General features: G+C 43.9%; 1 protein-coding gene across 3 annotated transcripts; it reads right to left on the bottom strand.

Moving 5' to 3' along the window:
* Window positions 1-705: 705 nt before the first annotated feature.
* On the bottom strand, window positions 706-22,105 carry LOC129826445 (endoplasmic reticulum aminopeptidase 2-like). 3 transcript variants are annotated; one of them, XM_055887184.1, is made up of 22 exons: window positions 22,052-22,099; window positions 21,886-21,905; window positions 17,822-17,873; window positions 17,316-17,696; window positions 17,037-17,206; window positions 16,657-16,795; window positions 12,138-12,272; window positions 11,631-11,751; window positions 6,136-6,290; window positions 5,780-5,893; window positions 5,519-5,650; window positions 5,276-5,407; window positions 5,117-5,185; window positions 4,821-4,996; window positions 4,646-4,725; window positions 4,241-4,424; window positions 3,980-4,136; window positions 3,633-3,817; window positions 3,319-3,480; window positions 3,088-3,228; window positions 2,760-2,841; window positions 706-2,609 (listed from the first exon to the last, which is right to left on the bottom strand). In XM_055887184.1, exons 4-22 carry the CDS (start codon window positions 17,667-17,669, stop codon window positions 2,463-2,465), a joined length of 2,835 nt encoding a protein of 944 aa, XP_055743159.1. In that variant the 5' UTR covers window positions 17,670-17,696; window positions 17,822-17,873; window positions 21,886-21,905; window positions 22,052-22,099; the 3' UTR covers window positions 706-2,462. The 3 variants fall into 3 exon arrangements, with proteins under 3 accessions (XP_055743159.1, XP_055743158.1, XP_055743156.1); XM_055887183.1 differs by lacking the exon at window positions 21,886-21,905 and having other exon boundaries at window positions 22,052-22,093; XM_055887181.1 differs by lacking the exon at window positions 21,886-21,905 and having other exon boundaries at window positions 17,316-17,873; window positions 22,052-22,105.
* Window positions 22,106-22,490: the final 385 nt, after the last annotated feature.

Below are 22,490 nucleotides of genomic sequence, written 5' to 3'. Positions count from 1 at the left end.
CATAATCAATGCTTGGAGTTTGTCAGAATTTGTGGGTTTTTGTTTGTCCACCTGCCTCTTGAGGATTGATCACAAGTTCTCAATGCGATTAAGGTCTGGGGAGTTTCCTGGCCATGGACCCAAAATATTGATGTTTTGTTCCTTTTTTCCAGATGCCCCAAACAATCGGAAAGGGGATTCATCAGAGAAAATGACTTTATCCCAGTCCTCAGTAGTCCAATCCCTGTACCTTTTGCAGACTATCAGTCTGTCCCTGATGTTTTTCCTGGAGAGAAGTGGCTTCTTTGCTGCCCTTCTTGACACCAGGCCATCCTCCAAAAGTCTTCGCCTTACTGTGCGTGCAGATGCACTGACACCTGCCTGCTGCCATTCCTGAGCAAGCTCTGTACTGGTGGTGGCCCGATCCCGCAGCTGAATCAACTTTAGGAGACGGTCCTGGCGCTTGCTGGTGTCACGTTCCTGACCTTATTTCCTTTGTTTAGTCTTTGTTTAGTTGGTCAGGACGTGAGCTGGGTGGGCATTCTATGTTTTGTGTTTCTATGTTGGGTTTGTTGTTTGGCTTAATATGGTTCTCAATCAGAGGCAGGTGTTTGTCATTGTCTCTGATTGGGAACCATATTAAGGTAACCTGTTTTCACTGTTTGTTGTTGAGTGATTCTGTAACAGCTGTCTTCGGGTGAAAGAGAGGAGGACCAAAATGCAGCGTGATGAAAATCCATATTTTAATTAGGATATTTAAACGACGAACAAAAACAACAAACTGACAAAAGGAACCGAAAACGCTACAGTCCTGAACATAGGAACACAGAACAGATGAACACACGAACAGGAACAATCACCCACAAACAAACAGTGAAAACAGGCTACCTTAATATGGAAATAAGGTCAGGAACGTGACAGCTGGACTTTCTTGTGCGCCCTGAAGCCTTCTTCACAACAATTGAACCGCTCTCCTTGAAGTTCTTGATGATCCGATAAATGGTTGATTTAGGTGCAATCTTACTGGCAGCAATATCCTTGCCTGTGAAGCCCTTTTTGTGCAAAGCAATGATGACGGCACCTGTTTCCTTGCAGGTAACCATGGTTGACAGAGGAAGAACAATGCTTCCAAGCACCACCCTTCTTTTGAAGCTTCCAGTCTGTTATTTGAACTCAATCAGCATGACAGAGTGATCTCTAGCCTTGTCCTCATCAACACTCACACCTGTGTTAACGAGAGAATCACTGACATGTCAGCTGGTCCTTTTGTGGCAGGGCTGAAATGCAGTGTAAATGTTTTTTGGGGAATCAGTTCATTTGCATGGCAAAGAGGGACTTTGCAATTAATCTGATCATTTTTCATAACATTCTGGAGTATATGCAAATTACCATCATACAAACTGAGGCAGCAGACTGTGAAAATTAATATTTGTGTCATTCTCAACTTTTGGCCACGACTGTACATATCTACCTCAATTACCTTGTACCCCTGCACATACACGCAGTACTGGTACCCTGTGTATATAGCCATGTTATCATTACTCATTGTGTATTTATTGTAACTATTATTACTTTTCTAATATTTCTCTTTTCTCTCTCTGCATTGTTGGGAAGGGCCCGTAAGTAAGCATTTAGTCTACACCTGTTGTTTCCAAAGCATGTGACGAATAGCATTTTATTTGATATGATTCAACCAACTATCTTTCACTATAGGTGAAAGATATGTCTGTCTTTTGGAAACCAACTAAACCAACTCTCAACATAGATACAGATCTTAGTTTGACCCTGCTTCTGACAGCAGGACAATAATCATGCAGCAACAGGAAATGTAAATTAATATGTTGATTATAATTAATGTACATTTTTGTAGGGGTTGGTAAATGTTTTGATAGGGGAAATCAAGTCTGACATTTTAAAGTGGAAATTGCTAACTTTAGAAGCCTTTTTAAACCTTGAATACACTATAATTTGCATTTCCTGCTGCACATTAAAATGTTCTGCTGATAACAGTGATCAAATGTGTACATTGCAATATGTTTACACACATCTGTTTCACACTAAATTATCACAGTCTGCTCCCACTAGTGGCTGTGAGGTTGTAGTGTGTGAGGCCATGCAGAGGCCAAGCTTCATTCTGTCCTGTGATGTTTTATTTTCAGACCACTCCTACATTCACAGCTAAAAAGGGTTTTCTGTTTGTATTTAATTTGCTCTTACTCTGTGTAATTCAACATGATCCTGGCCTACTTACTGCTCTTCAAATAATACTTTCACAACATTTTATTATCAAACATCTTAACCAAATTCAACAAAAACATTTCCAAATCCCTGATGTAAACTGAAAGACATGACCAAAGTATATACACTCAATTATCTCACAAATATTCATAATTACAAATCAAAGCTCTAATTAAGCTTTATAAAACACCAAGCTCATTTTCTATTGCTCTCTCTCTCCCCCCACCCCTCCCCCATTTCTCTCTTCAGTCTATCTGTTGGTTCAGCCAGCTCCTCAGAGTTCCCAGGTTTCTTTGCATCCAGAGGATGTTCTTCTGGATGTTGTCCATGGCAACCTGAGTGACTCTCAGCTGAGACGCCTGCTCATGAATCGACTCAAAGAATACACGCACCTAGGGTACACACACACTCTTGGTAAGCATGGCCGTGGGCTTTGGGACACACACACCCTCGCTCATACATTGCTACTGATACAATACATTTCCAGGGTCAGGGTCTAGTTGTTGAGAATGATATTGCCACTAACAGATCAATAATCTCACCTCAGTGAGTTCCTCTGTTGAGAAGAACTGGCCTGTGGTGCCGATGATGATGTTTCTAATAGAGAACGATCCCAACTGGAACCTGCAGGGTAGAAACAAGAGGTAACATCACAGGTTGGCTAAAGCACCCAGGCTATGGGACTGCTGGTCAACTAATACCTACTTTTTCACCAGTACATCTTTCTCCCTTTCCCTCTCTCATTCTCTACCACAGGGATAGACTCTACCTATCTCTCCTCCTGAGTGTTAGTTTCTCTCTCCCTCTGCCTGTCTCTTCCAGCCCCCTCCCTTTCCCTCTCTCCCCTTCCCCTCCGTCTCTACCACCTACTTGTCCACCAGGGTGCTCCAGTATTTCTGGACGTAGCTCCAGGCCAGATGATGTCCCCTGGGGTTCCTGGCTACCATGACGATAAGGGAGTCCAGGTCCTGGGTACGGATCACCTCCCCCTCTAGACCCAGCTCCAACAACCTGGGGTACACACACACACACACACAAACGGAATGTAAGGTCTGAGACCATATTGAATTGAATTGACAGAGTATAGAAGACTATACGTACCTGTGTAGTTTGTTTGTGTCTCTGCTGCTGGCCAGGGCAGAGAGGATCTTGTGTTTGTGTGTCTCTGAGAGGGAAAGAGTGTATATGTGGAGGAGAGACGCCCAGCCACTGTCCTCCTGGGCCCCTACTGAATACACTGTCTCTGTCACATCTGCAGGCAGGCTGGTGGAGAGAGAGACACAGACAGGACATGGTTTACTTCTGCAGGCAGGAAAAGTTTGATTTGGTCAGGGATTGAACAAAGTACTGTATGTTGCTGTCCATGGGATGTAACTACTCTCTCAAATAGCTGACAGACAGTAAGAAAGACAGACCTGAGTGTGCTGTTGGAGTCCAGCCAGTGTGTGAAGCTGCGCTGGGCCTGCTCCAGACAGAGGGGGTCTCCTAGATGGCAGGCCAGAGAGAGGAGCTCCGACCTCAGCCGCCTCTCAGACACAGAGCCCTTGTCGCTCCACGTCTGACGGTCAATCACACCACGGAAATACCACAGGATGTACGTCTGCAGAAAACACACACAGAGAACATCAGACCGCACACAGAGAGGACATCAGACCACACACACAGAGAGGACATCAGACCACACACTACTCAAACTTCATGTAATTGAAACAGAATGTTTGAGATTTATTTAATGTTTTATGTGTTTCTGTATGTGCCCTACACTGAGGTTTTGTGTGACGTCAGGCATGTCCATCCTCTCCACCATCCTGTAGAAGGCTTCCAGGTAGGCCAACCCTTGGAGGAGGGGCACAGTGTGACTCTCTGATCGCAGGTAACCAATAAGGTCCAAGGCTTTATCGAGTGACAGCCGACCTGCTCTATAGAAATATTATAGAGAGATGTCAGAAACAAAAGAGTGTTTGTGTTGTCTATTCACATAATCGCATGGACACACACACACACACACACACAGGTCTCTTACGTGGTGAGTTGGAAGGCGTTGTGTATGAGGTGTGTTCTGTCCATGAAGCTGAGAGCTGTGTGGTTGTCCTTCAGTAGTTGTATCAAGTCATCCCAGCCTGAACCATCGTAGTGGACCAGGTAATAACCAGCCATGTCCACATTCACCTTCACCCAGCCCACCTCCTCCCCCACCTCCACACTGTCTGAGGAGAGGAGAGACACAGCGATCAATCATTTAGTGAAACCACCAGTCAATCAGTCAATCAACTCCACAGCAAGCTCCACACTGAGGAGAGAAAGCAATTATCTTCCCTGTGAGTGTGGTCAGTAGGTGTCCTACCTGTGAGTGTGGTCAGTAGGTGTCCTACCTGTGAGTGTGGTCAGTAGGTGTCCTACCTGTGAGTGTGGTCATGAGGCGTCTTACCTGTGAGTGTGGTCATGAGGTGTCTGTGAATGCTAGTTGAGGTGTCAGTCCTGTATGTCAGAGGGATGTGCCACAGGTACCTAACACACAGAGATCAGAGAGGGGAGGGATGAGGTGAAGGAATATGACCTCACAACACCTGACCATCAGAGTGAGTGTGTGTGTGTATGTTTACCCCTGCTGCAGGCTGGGCCATGCTGGATCAGACGGATGTGTGGTCCTCAGGAACCTCTCCTGTTTCAGCACCAGACGAGACCCCTGTCTAGCAACCGTTACCAAGGGCACACCTGTCTGCAGCGTCCAGGTGTTCATCATGGTCGTCAGGTCCAGGTGCTCCCTGGCGTACAGGTACTGACACACACACATCAAAACCACACCCACAGGTAAACATCACACAGTTCAATCAGAGTACCTGTTTGTAATGGTCAGACTGTTGGTCTTGTACTGTTATGTAAAGAGAGGTGTGTTTACTGTGTTCTTAGCTGCCTGGCTGTTGCTGTAGCAGTGTCCTCCAGAGGTGAACTCCGCTTCTGAACATGTCTGAGAACAACAACACAGCAGTTCACATTTACACACTAAAGCAACCTGCAGGGATCAAAAAATGATGTATCATTTGATCGATCTACGAACGTTGGCCAGGCTGTCCCACAGGTCCTGGTTGCGAGCGTTGCTGTAGCTGTACCTGCGAAGGTAACGCATGATTCCAATCTGGAACACTTGGTCAGTCAGGTAGTGTCTTAGCATGTGCAAGACACATGCCCCCTGGTGGAACAAACAACAAAGTACATCAACACTGGGGGCCTGATCCAATACTTTAGACATGAAAGCTATGAAATAGAAAACGTGTGCTTGTGTGTATGCGTGTTTTTCTACCTTATTGTAGGATACTGTGTCGAACATCTCTTTAATCTGTGTAGGGCTTTCAGCTACACTGGAGATGGGGCGGGAGGAGTTTAGAGAGTCTCGACCAATCGCAACGAAGCAGGTGTCCAGAAGATAGTCCTCCTAAGAGATTAAAAAAGGCACAGTTACAACAAGAATTTCCCTCAGGGACATGTCGAGATCATTTGAAAAACATTCATATTGTGAACTCGGGCTAAGGATGTGTACAACAAGTGAGTAACAGGATCATACCACTCTGAGTTTGGGGTATGTGGTGTCCACTGAGATGTACTCCATGTACGTGGCGAAGCCCTCGTTCAGCCAGATGTCATTCCACCACTCCATGGTCACCAGGTTCCCAAACCACTGACAGACAGACAGACAGACAGACAGGCAGGCAGGAGAGGACAGACAATGAGAGATGTCAAGAGAAGATAGGAGTTCCATTTGTCTTCCAGTGCAGATAAACTTCCTGAAGAATCCAGAGGTTCATGGCATCACTGTTAATCCCTCTTCATGTCATTGTAGTCATATCATATAAAATCTAAATCATTGCCATGACTGGCTACTTCCTGTTCTACACTGTGAACTTAACCTGTCTGAATTACCTGGTGGGCGAGCTCATGGGCGATCACCTTGGTAACCCAGAGCCTATCAGAGGCTGAGGAGGTGGTGGGGTCGTAGAGCAGGCTCGTCTCTCTGAAGGTGATCAGACCCCAGTTCTCCATTGCTCCGGACTGAAAGTCTGGGATAGCCACCAGGTCTGGAGGGGGAGGCAGGCAGTACTTTAGAATGATTGTCTTGTTTAAGCAACTGGGTTGTTCTTGAATTACGGTGGCCTTTGGGCAAGGCATTTTGGAAAAATGTTACTTCATTTTTCTAGATTTGTATTTAAATGTATTTGGGTACATCTTCCCATTCTAAAATAACCAATATGGTAGCTTAATGGCTTTAAATAATGTGTACCATTTTGATAACATTGTGACACCAGTAGGAGTTGTAAGATCAATGATGGTAACACCAATGAGACATTTTAGATACATTTGGATTTTCTGAAATGCAGGCCTTAAATGCTCAAATCTAAGGTCATCAAACCTTTAAAAGACATTTACTAAAGTGATGTGATTAATCATTTTGCTCACAATGTTATGTCCACTTAATTTCAATTGACTAACACCAAGTGACACTTCAGATTTACACACAGCAGCTTATCAGAGGGATGGAAGCCTCAAATTGATGACATACTAAAAGGGTGTGATTAGCTAATACATTTTTTAAATATCCCTCCCACAATAACAGTTTGCCACTGGAGAGAATGCTCAAAGCCCATGTATATTTGCACTCATCCACACACTCATGAAACACATCACAATTACTACCATACTCTTATTAGATTGCCAAATAATGCATTCCTGTATTATAGTGATGCTGAAATATTTATTATATTCTACTGAGCCAATTACTTTATGTTCATATTCTTATATTTTATTATTTCTTATTGTTGTTGCATTGTAGACAAGGAACCTGCAAGTAAGCATGTTGTTGGACGGTGTATACCATGTGTTCGCCTTACATACGATTAATACAACTTGAATTGTGGAACTTGATATTTTTGTAAGCAGTTACACCAATGACATAAAACTGAGAAACACACATTATACTAGTAAAAATCATATCTGTCTTTGTTTTTATTGATCTATATAATACATTAAATAATGTTATTCACTGTCTAGCATTCAAAATAATAGATAGATGTAGGATCTTAATTTGATCACCATGTTGCAGGAGAACTTGTTGTATTTGCGGTTTAAAAATGCTTCTGAAGTTTGTAATTTCCACTTAAAACTTCTGACTTGATTTTCCCTTACGAAAAATGTATCACCCCCTACCAAATTGTACATGAATTATAATCCACATAATAATTCCCATTTCCTGTTGCTGTACAATTATTTTCCTGTTGCAGCAAACTGGTTCAAATGAACATACTTGCCATGAAAAAATGTTGTGCTTATGGAACATTTCTAGGATCTTTTATTTCAGCTCATGAAACGAGGGACCAAAACTTTACATTTTGCGTTTATATTTTTGTGGGTAGTTGATATATTTAGTTACCTTGTTTAGGTAGTGGGTAGTTGGGTAGTTGATATTGATATATTTATGTAACAGTATAACTTTAAACCGTCCCCTCGCCCCGACACGGGCGCGAACCAGGGACCCTCTGCACACATCAACAACTGACACCCACGAAGCGTCGTTACCCATCGCTCCACAAAAGCCGCGGCCCTTGCAGAGCAACACTACATCTAGGTTTCAGAGCAAGTGACGTAACTGATTGAAACGCTACTAGCGCGTACCCGCTAACTAGCTAGCCATTTCACATCCGTTACACTCACCCCCCTTTCAACCTCCTCCTTTTCCGCAGCAACAGCATCAATGTAACAGTATAACTTTAAACCGTCCCCTCGCCCCGGGCGCGAACCAGGGACCCTCTGCACACATCAACAACTGACACCCACGAAGCGTCGTTACCCATCGCTCCACAAAAGCCGCGGCACTTGCAAAGCAAGGGGCAACACTACATCTAGGTTTCAGAGCAAGTGACGTAACTGATTGAAACGCTACTAGCGCGTACCCGCTAACTAGCTAGCCATTTCACATCCGTTACATTTAGTTACCTTGTTTAGGTAGTGGGTAGTTGATATTGATATATTTAGTTACCTTGTTTAGGTAGTGGGTAGTTGATATTGATTTGTTTAGGTAGTGGGTAGTTGATATTGATTTGTTTAGGTAGTGGGTAGTGGGTAGTTGATATTGATTTGTTTAGGTAGTGGGTAGTTGATATTGATTTGTTTAGGTGGTGGGTAGTTGATATTGAAGTATTTAGTTACCTTGTTTAGGTAGTGGGTAGTTGATATTGATATATTTAGTTACCTTGTTTAGGTAGTGGGTAGTTGATATTGATATATTTAGTTCCGTTGTTTAGGCAGTGGGTAGTTGATATTGATTTGTTTAGGTAGTGGGTAGTTGATATTGATATATTTAGTTCCGTTGTTTAGGTAGTGGGTAGTTGATATTGATATATTTAGTTACCTTGTTTAGGTAGTGGGTAGTTGATATTGATTTGTTTAGGTAGTGGGTAGTTGATATTGATTTGTTTAGGTAGTGGGTAGTGGGTAGTTGATATTGATTTGTTTAGGTAGTGGGTAGTTGATATTGATATATTTAGTTACGTTGTTTAGGTAGTGGGTAGTTGATATTGATATATTTAGTTACCTTGTTTAGGTAGTGGGTAGTTGATATTGATATATTTAGTTACCTTGTTTAGGTAGTGGGTAGTTGATATTGATATATTTAGTTACCTTGTTTAGGTAGTGGGTAGTTGATATTGATTTGTTTAGGTGGTGGGTAGTTGGGTAGATGATATTGATATATTTAGTTACCTTGTTTAGGAAGTAGGTAGTTGATATTGATATATTTAGTTACCTTGTTTAGGTAGTGGGTAGTTGATATTGATATATTTAGTTACCTTGTTTAGGTAGTGGGTAGTTGATATTGATTTGTTTAGGTAGTGGGTAGTGGATATTGATTTGTTTAGGTAGTGGGTAGTTGATATTGATATATTTAGTTACCTTGTTTAGGTAGTGGGTAGTTGATATTGATATATTTAGTTACCTTGTTTAGGTAGTGGGTAGTTGATATTGATATATTTAGTTACCTTGTTTAGGTAGTGGGTAGTTGATATTGATATATTTAGTTACCTTGTTTAGGTAGTGGGTAGTTGATATTGATTTGTTTAGGTAGTGGGTAGTGGGTAGTTGATATTGATTTGTTTAGGTAGTGGGTAGTGGATATTGATTTGTTTAGGTAGTGGGTAGTTGATATTGATATATTTAGTTACCTTGTTTAGGTAGTGGGTAGTTGATATTGATATATTTAGTTACCTTGTTTAGGTAGTGGGTAGTTGATATTGATATATTTAGTTACCTTGTTTAGGTAGTGGGTAGTTGATATTGATATATTTAGTTACCTTGTTTAGGTAGTGGGTAGTTGATATTGATTTGTTTAGGTAGTGGGTAGTTGATATTGATTTGTTTAGGTAGTGGGTAGTTGATATTGATTTGTTTAGGTGGTGGGTAGTTGATATTGATATATTTAGTTACCTTGTTTAGGTGGTGGGTAGTTGGGTAGATGATATTGATATATTTAGTTACCTTGTTTAGGAAGTAGGTAGTTGATATTGATATATTTAGTTACCTTGTTTAGGTAGTGGGTAGTTGATATTGATTTGTTTAGGTAGTGGGTAGTTGATATTGATTTGTTTAGGTAGTGGGTCGTTGATATTGATTTGTTTAGGTAGTGGGTAGTTGATATTGATTTGTTTAGGTAGTGGGTAGTTGATATTGATATATTTAGTTCCGTTGTTTAGGCAGTGGGTAGTTGATATTGAAGTATTTAGTTACCTTGTTTAGGTAGTGGGTAGTTGATATTGATTTGTTTAGGTAGTTGGGTAGATGATATTGATATATTTAGTTAACTTGTTTAGGTAGTGGGTAGTTGATATTGATTTGTTTAGGTAGTGGGTAGTTGATATTGATTTGTTTAGGTAGTGGGTAGTTGATATTGATATATTTAGTTACCTTGTTTAGGTAGTGGGTAGTTGGGTAGATGATATTGATATATTTAGTTACCTTGTTTAGGAAGTAGGTAGTTGATAATGATATATTTAGTTAACTTGTTTAGGTAGTGGGTAGTTGATATTGATTTGTTTAGGTAGTGGGTAGTTGATATTGATTTGTTTAGGCAGTGGGTAGTTGATATTGAAGTATTTAGTTACCTTGTTTAGGTAGTGGGTAGTTGGGTAGATGATATTGATATTGATATATTTAGTTACCTTGTTTAGGTGGTGGGTAGTTGATATTGATATATTTAGTTACCTTGTTTAGGTAGTGGGTAGTTGGGTAGATGATATTGATATATTTAGTTACGTTGTTTAGGCAGTGGGTAGTTGATATTGATATATTTAGTTACCTTGTTTAGGTAGTGGGTAGTTGATATTGATTTGTTTAGGTAGTGGGTAGTTGATATTGATATATTTAGTTACCTTGTTTAGGTGGTGGGTAGTTGATATTGATATATTTAGTTACCTTGTTTAGGTGGTGGGTAGTTGGGTAGTTGATATTGATATATTTAGTTACCTTGTTTAGGTGGTGGGTAGTTGATATTGATATATTTAGTTACCTTGTTTAGGTAGTGGGTAGTTGGGTAGATGATATTGATATATTTAGTTACGTTGTTTAGGCAGTGGGTAGTTGATATTGATATATTTAGTTACCTTGTTTAGGTAGTGGGTAGTTGATATTGATTTGTTTAGGTAGTGGGTAGTTGATATTGATATATTTAGTTACCTTGTTTAGGTGGTGGGTAGTTGATATTGATATATTTAGTTACCTTGTTTAGGTGGTGGGTAGTTGGGTAGTTGATATTGATATATTTAGTTACCTTGTTTAGGTAGTGGGTAGTTGATATTGATATATTTAGTTACGTTGTTTAGGTAGTGGGTAGTTGATATTGATTTGTTTAGGTAGTGGGTAGTTGATATTGATATATTTAGTTACCTTGTTTAGGTAGTGGGTAGATGATATTGATATATTTAGTTACCTTGTTTAGGTAGTGGGTAGTTGATATTGATTTGTTTAGGTAGTGGGTAGTTGATATTGATATATTTAGTTACCTTGTTTAGGTAGTGGGTAGTTGATATTGATATATTTAGTTACCTTGTTTAGGTAGTGGGTAGTTGGGTAGTTGATATTGATTTGTTTAGGTAGTGGGTAGTTGGGTAGTTGATATTGATTTGTTTAGGTAGTGGGTAGTTGGGTAGTTGATATTGATTTGTTTAGGTAGTGGGTAGTTGATATTGAAGTATTTAGTTACCTTGTTTAGGTAGTGGGTAGATGATATTGATATATTTCAGTACCTTGTTTAGGTAGTGGGTAGATGATATTGATATATTTCAGTACCTTGTTTAGGTAGTGGGTAGATGATATTGATATATTTCAGTACCTTGTTTAGGTAGTGGGTAGATGATATTGATATATTTCAGTACCTTGTTTAGGTAGTGGGTAGCTGATGTTGAAGTATTTCTCGTAGAACTCCAGTAGTTTGACTGCAGCCTTCAGAGCGTAATGGGTCTGCTGCCATTTCTCAGGAGCAGCATAGACAGAAACCTGAAACATTATTAAAGTTATGTTCTGTATTCTCACACATACACACATTGCACGTACATACATGTACACACACCCACATACACACTCCTGCCCCAGTCATACCTACCTTGACCCCTGCCCCCAGTCATACCTGCCTTGACCCCTGCCCCCAGTCATACCTACCTTGACCCCTGCCCCCAGTCATACCTACCTTGACCCCTGCCCCCAGTCATACATACCTTGACCCCTGCCCCCAGTCATACCTACCTTGACCCCTGCCCCCAGTCATACCTACCTTGACCCCTGCCCCCAGTCACACCTACCTTGACCCCTGCCTCCAGTTATACCTACCTTGACCCCTGCCCCCAGTCATACCTACCTTGACCCCTGCCCCCAGTCATACCTACCTTGACCCCTGAAGCAGCTGTTGCGCTGACAGATCTGAAGTCACACACGATGAAGGCCACCAGATAGGAGCTCATCCTCACACTCACAGCAAAACGATCCTCCATTAGTCCATCATCCAGGACCACTGTCTGCTCCTAGAGGGAAAACACACACACATTGTAATGTTCAGTTCCTTCAGAAAGTATTCATACCCCTTAACTTATTCCACATTTTGTTGTGATACAGCCTGAATTCAAAATTGATTCATTAAAATTGTTATCACCCGTCTACACACAATACCCCATAAAGTGTTAACATGCTTTTAGAAATGTTTGCTAATTTATTTCAAATGAAATACAGAAATATCTAATTTACATAAGTATTCACACCGCTGACTCAATACATGTTAGAATCACCTTTGGTAGTGATTACAGCTGGTGAGTCTTTCTGGGTAGGTCTCTAAGACCTTTGATCACCTGGATTGTACAATATTTGCCCATTATTCTTTTTAAAATTCTTCAAGCTCTGTCAAATTGGTTGTTGATCATTGATAGACAACCATTTAAGTCTTGCCATTGATTTTCAAGCTGATTTATGTCAAAACTGTAACCCGGCCTCCTAGCAACATTATCTGTCTTCTTGTAAGCAACTCCAGTGTAGATCTGGCCTTGTGTTTTGGTGGAAAGCAGACTGAACCAGGTTTTCCTCTAGGATTTTGCCTGTGCTTAGCACCATTCTGTTTATTTTTTATCCTGAAAAACTCTGCAGTCCTTAAAACTTCTCTGGGATATGTGAGACGCCAACAGCAAGTGAAATTGCAGGGCGCCAAATTCAAAACAACAGAAATCTCATAATTAAAATTCCTCAAACATGCAAGTATTATACACCATTTTAAAGATAAACTTCTCGTTAATCCAGCCACAGTGTCTGATTTCAAAAAGGCTTTACGGCGAAAGCACACCTTGCGATTATGTTAGGTTAGCACCTAGCCACAGAAAAACATACAGCCATTTTCCAAAGAAGGAGAGGTGTCACAAAAGTCAGAAATAGCGTTAGAAATATTAACTTACCTTTGATGATCTTCATCGGAATGCACTTCCAGGAATCCCAGTTCCACAATAAATGTTTGTTTTGTTCGATAAAGTCCATAATTTATGTCCAAGTACCTCCTTTTTGTTCGCGCGTTTAGCCCAGTAATCCAAAAGCTCAATGCGCGATCACGTAGTTCAGAAGAAAAGTTAAAAAAGTTATATTAAAGTTCGTAGAAACATGTCAAACGATGAAAATAATCAATCTTTAGGATGTTTTTAGCATAAATCTTCAATAATGTTTCAACCGGAGAATTCCTTCAATTAGAATTGAAAAGGAACGCAGCTAACTCTCACGGCCGCGCGCCTGACTAAGCTCATGGCATTCTGCCAGACCCCTGATTGAAACAGCTCTTATTCGATCCCCCTTCACAGTAGAAGCCTGAAACAAGGTTCTAAAGACTGTTGACATCTAGTGGAAGCCTTATGAAGTGCAATATGACCCCATAGACACTGTATATTGGATAGGCAATGACTTGAAAAACTACAAACCTCAGATTTCCCACTTCCTGGTTGGATTTTCTTCTCAGGTTTTTGCGTGCCATATGAGTTATGTTATACTCACAGACATCATTCAAACAGTTTTAGAAACTTCAGAGTGTTTTCTATCCAAATCTACCAATTATATGCATATTCTAGCTTCTGGGCCTAAGTAGCAGGCAGTTTACTCTGGGCACCTTATTCATCCAAGCTACTCAATACTGCCCCCCAATCCCAAAAAAGTTAATGATTACAAGCATACTCATAACATGATGCAGCCACCATTATGCTTGAAAATATAAAGAGTGGTACTCAGTAATGTGTAGTATTGGATTTGCCCCAAACATAATGCTTTGTATTTAGGACATAAAGTTCATTGCTTTGTGCCACATTTTTTGCAGTATTACTTTAGTGCCTTGTTGCAAACAGGATGCATGTTTTGGAATACATTTATTTTGTGCATACTTCCTTCTTTTCACTCTGTCAATTAGGTTAGTATTGTGGATTAACTACAATGTTGTTGATCCATCCTCAGTGTTTCTTCTATCACAGCCATTAAACTCTGTAACTGTTTTAAAGTCACCAATAGCCTCATGGTGAAATCCCTGAGCAGTTTCCTTCCTCTCCAGCAACTCAGTTAGGAAGAACACCTGTATCTGTGTAGTGACTGGGTGCATTGATACACCATCCAAAGTGTAATGAATAACTTCACCATGATCAAAGGGATATTCAATGTCTGCTTTTTTTTACCCATATATCAATAGGTGCCCTTCTTCGTGAGGCATTGGAAAACCTTCTTGGTCTTTGTGGTTTAATCTATGTTTGAAATACACTGCTCGACTGAGGGACCTTACAGATAATTATAGATTTGGTAGTCATTAAAAAATCCTATTAAACAGTATTATTGAACACAGAGTCCATGTAAATTATTATGTGACTTGTTAAGCACATTTTTACACCTGAACTTATTTAGGCTTGCCATAAAAAAAGGGTTGAATACCTATTGACTCAAACATTTCAGCTTTTCATTTGTAGTACATTGTAAAAATGTCGAAATACATAATTCCACTTTGACATTTTGGGGTATTGTGTGTAGGCCAATGAAAAAAAATCTCAATTTAATCTATTTTAAATCCAGGCTGTAACACAAAATGTGTCAAAAGTCAAGTGGTGTGAATATTTTCTGAAGGCACTGTACACTAACACACTATGATCTGCCTGCCACCATGTTGTCTACCATGTTTCAAGGACAGCTTTTTCCATCTACGTAACATTGCAAAAATCAGAAACTTTCTGTCCAAAAACAATGCAGAAAAATTAATCCATTACTTCTAGGTTAGACTACTGCAATGCTCTACTTTCCGGCTACCCGGATAAAGCACTAAATAAACTTCAGTTAGTGCTAAATACGGCTGCTAGAATCCTGACTAGAACCAAAAGATTTTATCATATTACTCCAGTGCTAGCCTCCCTACACTGGCTTCCTGTTAAGGCAAGGGCTGATTTCAAGGTTTTACTGCTAACCTACAAAGAATTACATGGGCTTGCCCCTATCTATCTTTCCGATTTGGTTCTGCGTACATACCTACACGTACGCTACGGTCACAAGACGCAGGCCTCCTAATTGGCCCTAGAATTTCTAAGCAAACAGCTGGAGGCAGGGCTTTCTCCTATAGAGCTCCATTTTTATGGAATGGTCTGCCTACCCATGTGAGAGACGCAGACTCGGTCCCAACTTTTAAATCTTTACTGAAGACTCATCTCTTCAGTGGGTCATTGATTGAGTGTAGTCTTGCCCAGGAGTGTGAAGGTGAACAGAAAGGCTCTGGAGCAACGAACCCCCTTGCTGTCGCTGCCTAGCCGGTTCCCCTCTCTCCACTGGGATTCTCTGCCTCTAACCCTATTACAGGGGCTGAGTCACTGGCTTACTGGTGCTCTTTCATGCCGTCCCTAGGAAGGGTGCGTCACTTGAGTGGGTTGAGTCACTGACGTGATCTTCCTGTCTGGGTTGGCGCCCCCCCTGGGTTGTGCCGTGGCGGAGATCTTTGTGGGCTATACTCGGCCTTGTCTCAGGATGGTAAGTTGGTGGTTGAAGATATCCCTCTAGTGGTGTGGGGGCTGTGCTTTGGCAAAGTGGGTGGGGTTATATCCTTCCTGTTTGGCCCTGTCCTGGGGTATCATCGGATGGGGCCAGAGTGTCTCCTGACCCCTCCTGTCTCAGCCTCCAGTATTTATGCTGCAGTAGTTTATGTGTCGGAGGGCTAGGGTCAGTTTGTTATATCTGGAGTACTTCTCCTGTCTTATCCGGTGTCCTGTGTGAATTTAAGTATGCTCTCTCTAATTCTCTCTTTCTTTCTCTCTCTCGGAGGACCTGAGCCTTAGGACCATGCCTCAGGACTACCTGGCATGATGACTCCTTGCTGTCCCCAGTCCACATGGCCGTGCTGTTGCTCCAGTTTCAACTGTTCTGCCTGCGGCTATGGAACCCTGACCTGTTCACCGGACGTGCTACCTGTCCCAGACCTGCTGTTTTCAACTCTCTAGAGACAGCAGGAGCGGTAGAGATACTCTTAATGACCGGCTATGAAAAGCCAACTGACATTTACTCCTGAGGTGCTGACTTGCTGCACCCTCGACAACTACTGTGATTATTATTATTTGACCATGCTGGTCATTTATGAACATTTGAACATCTTGGCCATGTTCTGTTATGATATCCACCCGACATAGCCAGAAGAGGACTGGCCACCCCTCATAGCCTGGTTCCTCTCTAGGTTTCTTCCTAGGTTTTGGCCTTTCTAGGGAGTTTTTCCTCGCCACCGTGCTTCTACACCTGCATTGCTTGCTGTTTGGGGTTTTAGGCTGGGTTTCTGTACAGCACTTTGAGATATCAGCTGATGTAAGAAGGGCTATATAAATAAATGTGATTTGATTTACATCTCCACCATGGTGTGTGTGTGTGTTTACTCACTACAGGCATGTTGGACAGGGCGGTGTGTGCTGGGCTCCTCCTGATACTGATAGAGTAGTTAGCCTTGAAGCTAGGCTCATCAAAACAGGGAAACGCCATCCGAGCACTGGTGGGCTCAAAATGAGTGGAGGCCAGGGTCCTGGAGAGATAGAAGTAGGGGGAGATAGGAGGGATGGTGGAATGGCGGGAGAGAAAGAAAAAATACAAGGAGTTTCATTTGATGTCTCTCCTCATACCAGTAGTTTCTGTGTTTATATGAGGAGTGTCAGCCTTTCTCCCCCACATGGAGATGGAGAGTGAGGTAGCCTACACAGAGCCCGTGTACATTTAGTATACCTCACACACACATATATACACACACAAGTACACACATTCCGTACCGTGTCTCTCCGGTGCTGGTTCTGTAGGTGCTCCTGTAGAAGCCATAGAAGCCCTCTCCTAGCTCCGCCCCAAACTCCAGAAACAGGAAGTACTTCTGCCCACCAGTGAGCACTCTGGGAGAGAATATGGCAACCTGCTCATGGGTAGGGTTGTGGAGAACAGGGAGAACCTGAGGACACACACGAACACACACACGGTAGTCATTAGACAGAGTTGTCAGAAGTGGGAACATTGTTAGAAACTGGGCATGATAGTTTAGTGCTGAGGGAGTAGTTTACCTGGTCTGACAGTTGAGCCAGGTTCTGGTCCAGCACAGTTGCCGTAGTGATACGAAGCCCCTTGCTGTGCAGCACCACCCAGTTGGTATTGTTCTGAACCTGGAGCTCTATCCTGACGGTACCGATGTAGCTGAGTATGGTGAGGTTAGGGTGGAGCAGGAGGTGGTAGTGGAGCGGAACAATGTACTCCGGAAGACGGAGGTGGCTCCAAGGGAATGAGAGGCTTCCCGTATTCAAGGGAGGCTGCTCCTCAGTGGGGTTAGGGGGCTCAGAGGTCTGGGTTGGGCTAGAGGAGGTCTGGGTCACACCAGCCAGAGACAGGAGGGCCAGAACCAAGAACCTGACCCAGAACATTATGGTGGAAAAGTTGTTGGCTGACTACTGTAAAGATAAGGATATTAAAGATCACTCGAAGGCAGCAAATGGTGTACTGGCATTCCGTTTCTTTTCAGAATGTAGATATCTGTCAATCATTAGACTTCAGAAGGAGTGTAGTCTAAGCTTACAGCAACAGGCCAGTAGAATTGACTTGAAATGTTCAGCAGCTCTTTCTCGAACCTGAAGACAAAAGAAGAAGCTATGTTATTGTTATTAAAAACAGCAACAGTGAATCTCATCTAGGATCTCACACAGTGAGGTGTTAATATGTTGTAAAATTTAAAGCACAAAATACCATAAAGATGAATGTATCAAAATAAACTACAAAATAAAAGTATTTTTAATGTATTTTATTCAAATACATTTGCAAGTAGCCGGCCCAAACAGCAACAACATTTGTAACGTTCGTCATATTCCTCCTCCTCGGAAGAGGAGGAGCATGGATCGGACCAACACGCAGCGAGGTATGTAGACATAATGAATTTAATAAATGAAACACGAAACACGAAGAACACTTGAGTTGATTACAAAATAACAAACGACGTAGACTGACCTGAACATAAGAACTTACATATAGACACGAAGAACAACAGGAAAGACTAGCCAAACGAATGAACAAACGAAACAGTCCCGTGTGGTGCAACGTACACAGACACAGGAACAATCACCCACAAACAAACAGTGAGAACAGCCTACCTTAATATGGTTCTCAATCAGAGGAAACGTCAAACACCTGCCTCTAATTGAGAACCATATCAGGCAACACATTTAACCCAATATAGAAACACATAACATAGAATGCCCACCCCAACTCACGCCCTGACCAACTAAACACATACAAAAACAAGGAAAACAGGTCAGGAACGTGACAGAACCCCCCCCCCCCTCAAGGTGCGAACTCCGGGCGCACCACCTAAAGTCTAGGGAAGGGTCTGGGTGGGCATCTGTCCACGGTGGCGGCTCCGGCTCTGGACGTGGTCCCCACCCCACCATAGTCAAACCCCGCTTCTGTATCTTCCTCCAAATGGCCACCCTCCAAATTAACCCCACTTGATTAAGGGGCAGCACCGGACTAAGGGGCAGCACCGGACTGAGGGGCAACACCGGAATGAGGGGCAACACCGGACTGAGGGGCTGCTCCGGACTGAGGGGCTGCTCCGGACTGAGGGGCTGCTCCGGACTGAGGGGCTGCTCATGGCTGGCTGACGGCTCTGGCTGCTCATGGCTGGCTGACGGCTCTGGCTGCTCATGGCTGGCTGACGGCTCTGGCTGCTCATGGCTGGCTGACGGCTCTGGCTGCTCATGGCTGGCTGACGGCTCTGGCTGCTCATGGCTGGCTGACGGCTCTGGCTGCTCATGGCTGGCTGACGGCTCTGGCTGCTCATGGCTGGCTGACGGCTCTGGCTGCTGGCGGACGGCTCTGGCGGCTCATGGCTGGCGGACGGCTCTGGCGGCTCATGGCTGGCGGACGGCTCTGGCGGCTCATGGCTGGCGGACGGCTCTGGCGGCTCATGGCTGGCGGACGGCTCTGGCGGCTCATGGCTGGCGGACGGCTCTGGCGGCTCATGGCTGGCGGACGGCTCTGGCGGCTCATGGCTGGCGGACGGCTCTGGCGGCTCATGGCTGGCGGACGGCTCTGGCGGCTCATGGCTGGCGGACGGCTCTGGTGGCTCATGGCTGGCGGACGGCTCTGGCGGCTCCTGTCTGGCGGGCGGCTCTGAAGGCTCAGGACAGACGGGCGGCTTTGAAGGCTCAGTACAGACGGGCGGCTTTGCAGGCTCAGTACAGACGGGAGGCTTTGAAGGCTCAGGACAGACGGGCAGTTCAGGCGGCGCTTGGCAGACGGACAGCTCAGACGGCGTTGGGCAGACGGGCAGTTCAGGCGCCGTTGGGCAGACGGGCAGTTCAGGCGCCGTTGGGCAGACGGGCAGTTCAGGCGCCGCTGGGCAGACGGGCAGTTCAGGCGCCGCTGGGCAGACGGGCGCCGCTGGGCAGACGGCAGACTCTGGCCGGCTGAGGCGCACTGTAGGGCTGGTGCCGGAACTGGAGGTACCGGGCTAAGGACACGCACCTTCAGGCTAGTGCGGGGAGCAGCAACAGGACGCATAGGACTCTGGAGACGCACAGGAGGCTTAGTGCTTGGTGTAGGCACTGGTGGTAATGGGCAGGAGACACGCACCATAGGGCTAGTGCGTGGAGGAGGAACAGGGCTCTGGAGACGCACAGGAGGCTTAGTGCGTGGTGCCGGAACTGGTGGTACCGGGCTGAAGACACGCCCCATAGGGCTAGTGCGTGGAGGAGGAACAGGGCTCTGGAGAAGCACAGGAAGCCTGGTGCAAGCACTGGTGGTACTGGGCTGGGGCGGGGAGGTGGCGCCGGATATACCGGACCATGCAGGCGTACTGGCTCCCTTGAGCACTGAGCCTGCCCAACCTTACCTGGTTGTATGCTCCCCGTAGCCCGACCAGTGCGAGGAGGTGGAATAACCCGCACTGGGCTATGTAGGCGAACCGGGGACACCATGCGTAAGGCTGGTGCCATGTATGCCGGCCCGAGGAGACGCACTGGTGGCCAGATGCGTTGGGCCGGCTTCATGACATCCGGCTCAATACTCAATCTAGCCCTGCCAGTGCGGGGAGGTGGAATAACCCGCACCGGGCTATGCACACGTATAGGAGACACTGTGCGCTCTACCGCATAACACGGTGTCTGCCCATACTCTCGCTCTCCACGGTAAGATCAGGGAGTTGGCGCAGGTCTCCTACCTGACTTCGCCACACTACCCTTTAGCCCCCCCCCCCCAAGAAATGTTTGGCCTTGACTAACAGGCTTCCTACCGTGTCGTCGTGCTGCCTCCATTCGCCAGTATCCCTCCTCACACTGCGCCAGAGAATCCCAGGCGGGCTCCGGCACTCTCCTTGGGTCGATCGCCCACCTGTCGATCTCCTCCCACGTAGTGTAGCCCAGATCCTTCTCCTGCTTCCGAGCTAGCTCCTCAAAACGCCGCCTCTCTGCTTTCGCTGCCTCCAGCTCAGCTTTGGGGCGGCGATATTCTCCTGGCTGTGCCCATGGACCTTTACCGTCCAATATTTCCTCCCATGTCCATGAATCCTGTGATCGCTGTTGCTTTCTCCCACGCCACTTGGTCCTTTGTTGGTGGGTGATTCTGTAACGTTCGTCATATTCCTCCTCCTCGGACGAGGAGGAGCATGGATCGGACCAACACGCAGCGAGGTATGTAGACATAATGAATTTAATAAATGAAAGACGAAACACGAAGAACACTTGAATTGATTACAAAATAACAAACGACGTAGACTGACCTGAACATAAGAACTTACATATAGACACGAAGAACGCACGAACAGGAAAGACTAGCCAAACGAATGAACAAACGAAACAGTCCCGTGTGGTGCAACGGACACAGACACAGGAACAATCACCCACAAACAAACAGTGAGAACAGCCTACCTTAATATGGTTCTCAATCAGAGGAAACGTCAAACACCTGCCTCTAATTGAGAACCATATCAGGCAACACATTTAACCCAACATAGAAACACAACATAGAATGCCCACCCCAACTCACGCCCTGACCAACTAAACACATACAAAAACAAGGAAAACAGGTCAGGAACGTGACAACATTCTCAGTAAAGTTTACAGAAACGTTTTCTTGCTATGACTGTGATATGTTGTTGTTACTCTACCTTAGTTAAATACACTGACTGTAAATAGTAAGTCACTCTGGATAAGAGTGTCTGCTAAACGGCCAAAATGTAAATGTATATGTGAAAATGAACATACCAAAATGAACTGCAAAATACACTAGGTATTAATTATTGGCTTTGTTCAGAGCGGAGCTCAGTAGAATAATACTCAGCATGCTTTGCAATTGTTCATTTTTAAATATATGTAAGTTTATAGTTAGTTCATTTATCGGACGCTCTCATCACACCATAGTGCCATCAGACTTCTGATACCAATGTAGGGTGAAAGGGGGCCACCAAATGGTGAACAAAAATTGCATTTTGAAAATACAAAATACAGCTCTCGAAAGTATCTTGTAACAAAATACATTGGAGTGTAGTTCAGCCCAGTGTAATACAAATGACAACATTCTTAAAAGTAATTGAAATAGATATTTCAAATACATGTGACAGAAATACTGCCCATCTTTGCGCACACTCACCCCACACACAGAATCATGCCCTGCAAAACAAGTTTGTTTTAACATTAGTAAGTTCAGCACTAACACGATAGAGCAGTAATCATGTTGCCCTAGCACCCCAGCTAGCTGTTTCCTGAGTTGGGGGAGGTCTAGAATGGAGGTTAATTCCATGTTTGTATTCGTTTACCTCATGTAGCTTCATCATCCTTCCCTTGCTCTTTGTCTCTGCTTTCATTTTCTCTTTCATGCTCCCGCCCCCACATTCTATCGCGAGTGCAGAAGCTGTGTGTGTGTGTGTGAGAGAGTGTGGTTTTACTATCCTTGTGGGGACCAGAAGTCCTCACAAGGATAGTAAAACAAGGAACATTTGGACAAGTGGGGACATTTTGCCGGTCCCCACAAAGAAAAAGGCTATTTTAGGTTTAGGGTTACAATTAGGGTTAGGGATTATGTTTATGAGTTAGGTTTAGGTTGGGGAAATATGATTTTGAATGGGAATCAATTCTTTGATCCCAGCAAGGATAGTAAAACAAACTTGTGTGTGTATTTCTTCTTATTTTCCAGGGGCCTGTTGCACAAAACTAGGATAAGGGATTAAGCCAGGATATCTTGGTGATCCTGGCTCA

Source organism: Salvelinus fontinalis, chromosome 28 (genome assembly GCF_029448725.1).
Source record: "Salvelinus fontinalis isolate EN_2023a chromosome 28, ASM2944872v1, whole genome shotgun sequence".
Lineage (NCBI taxonomy): Eukaryota > Metazoa > Chordata > Actinopteri > Salmoniformes > Salmonidae > Salvelinus > Salvelinus fontinalis.
This window is presented reverse-complemented; position numbering and strand designations above follow the sequence as displayed.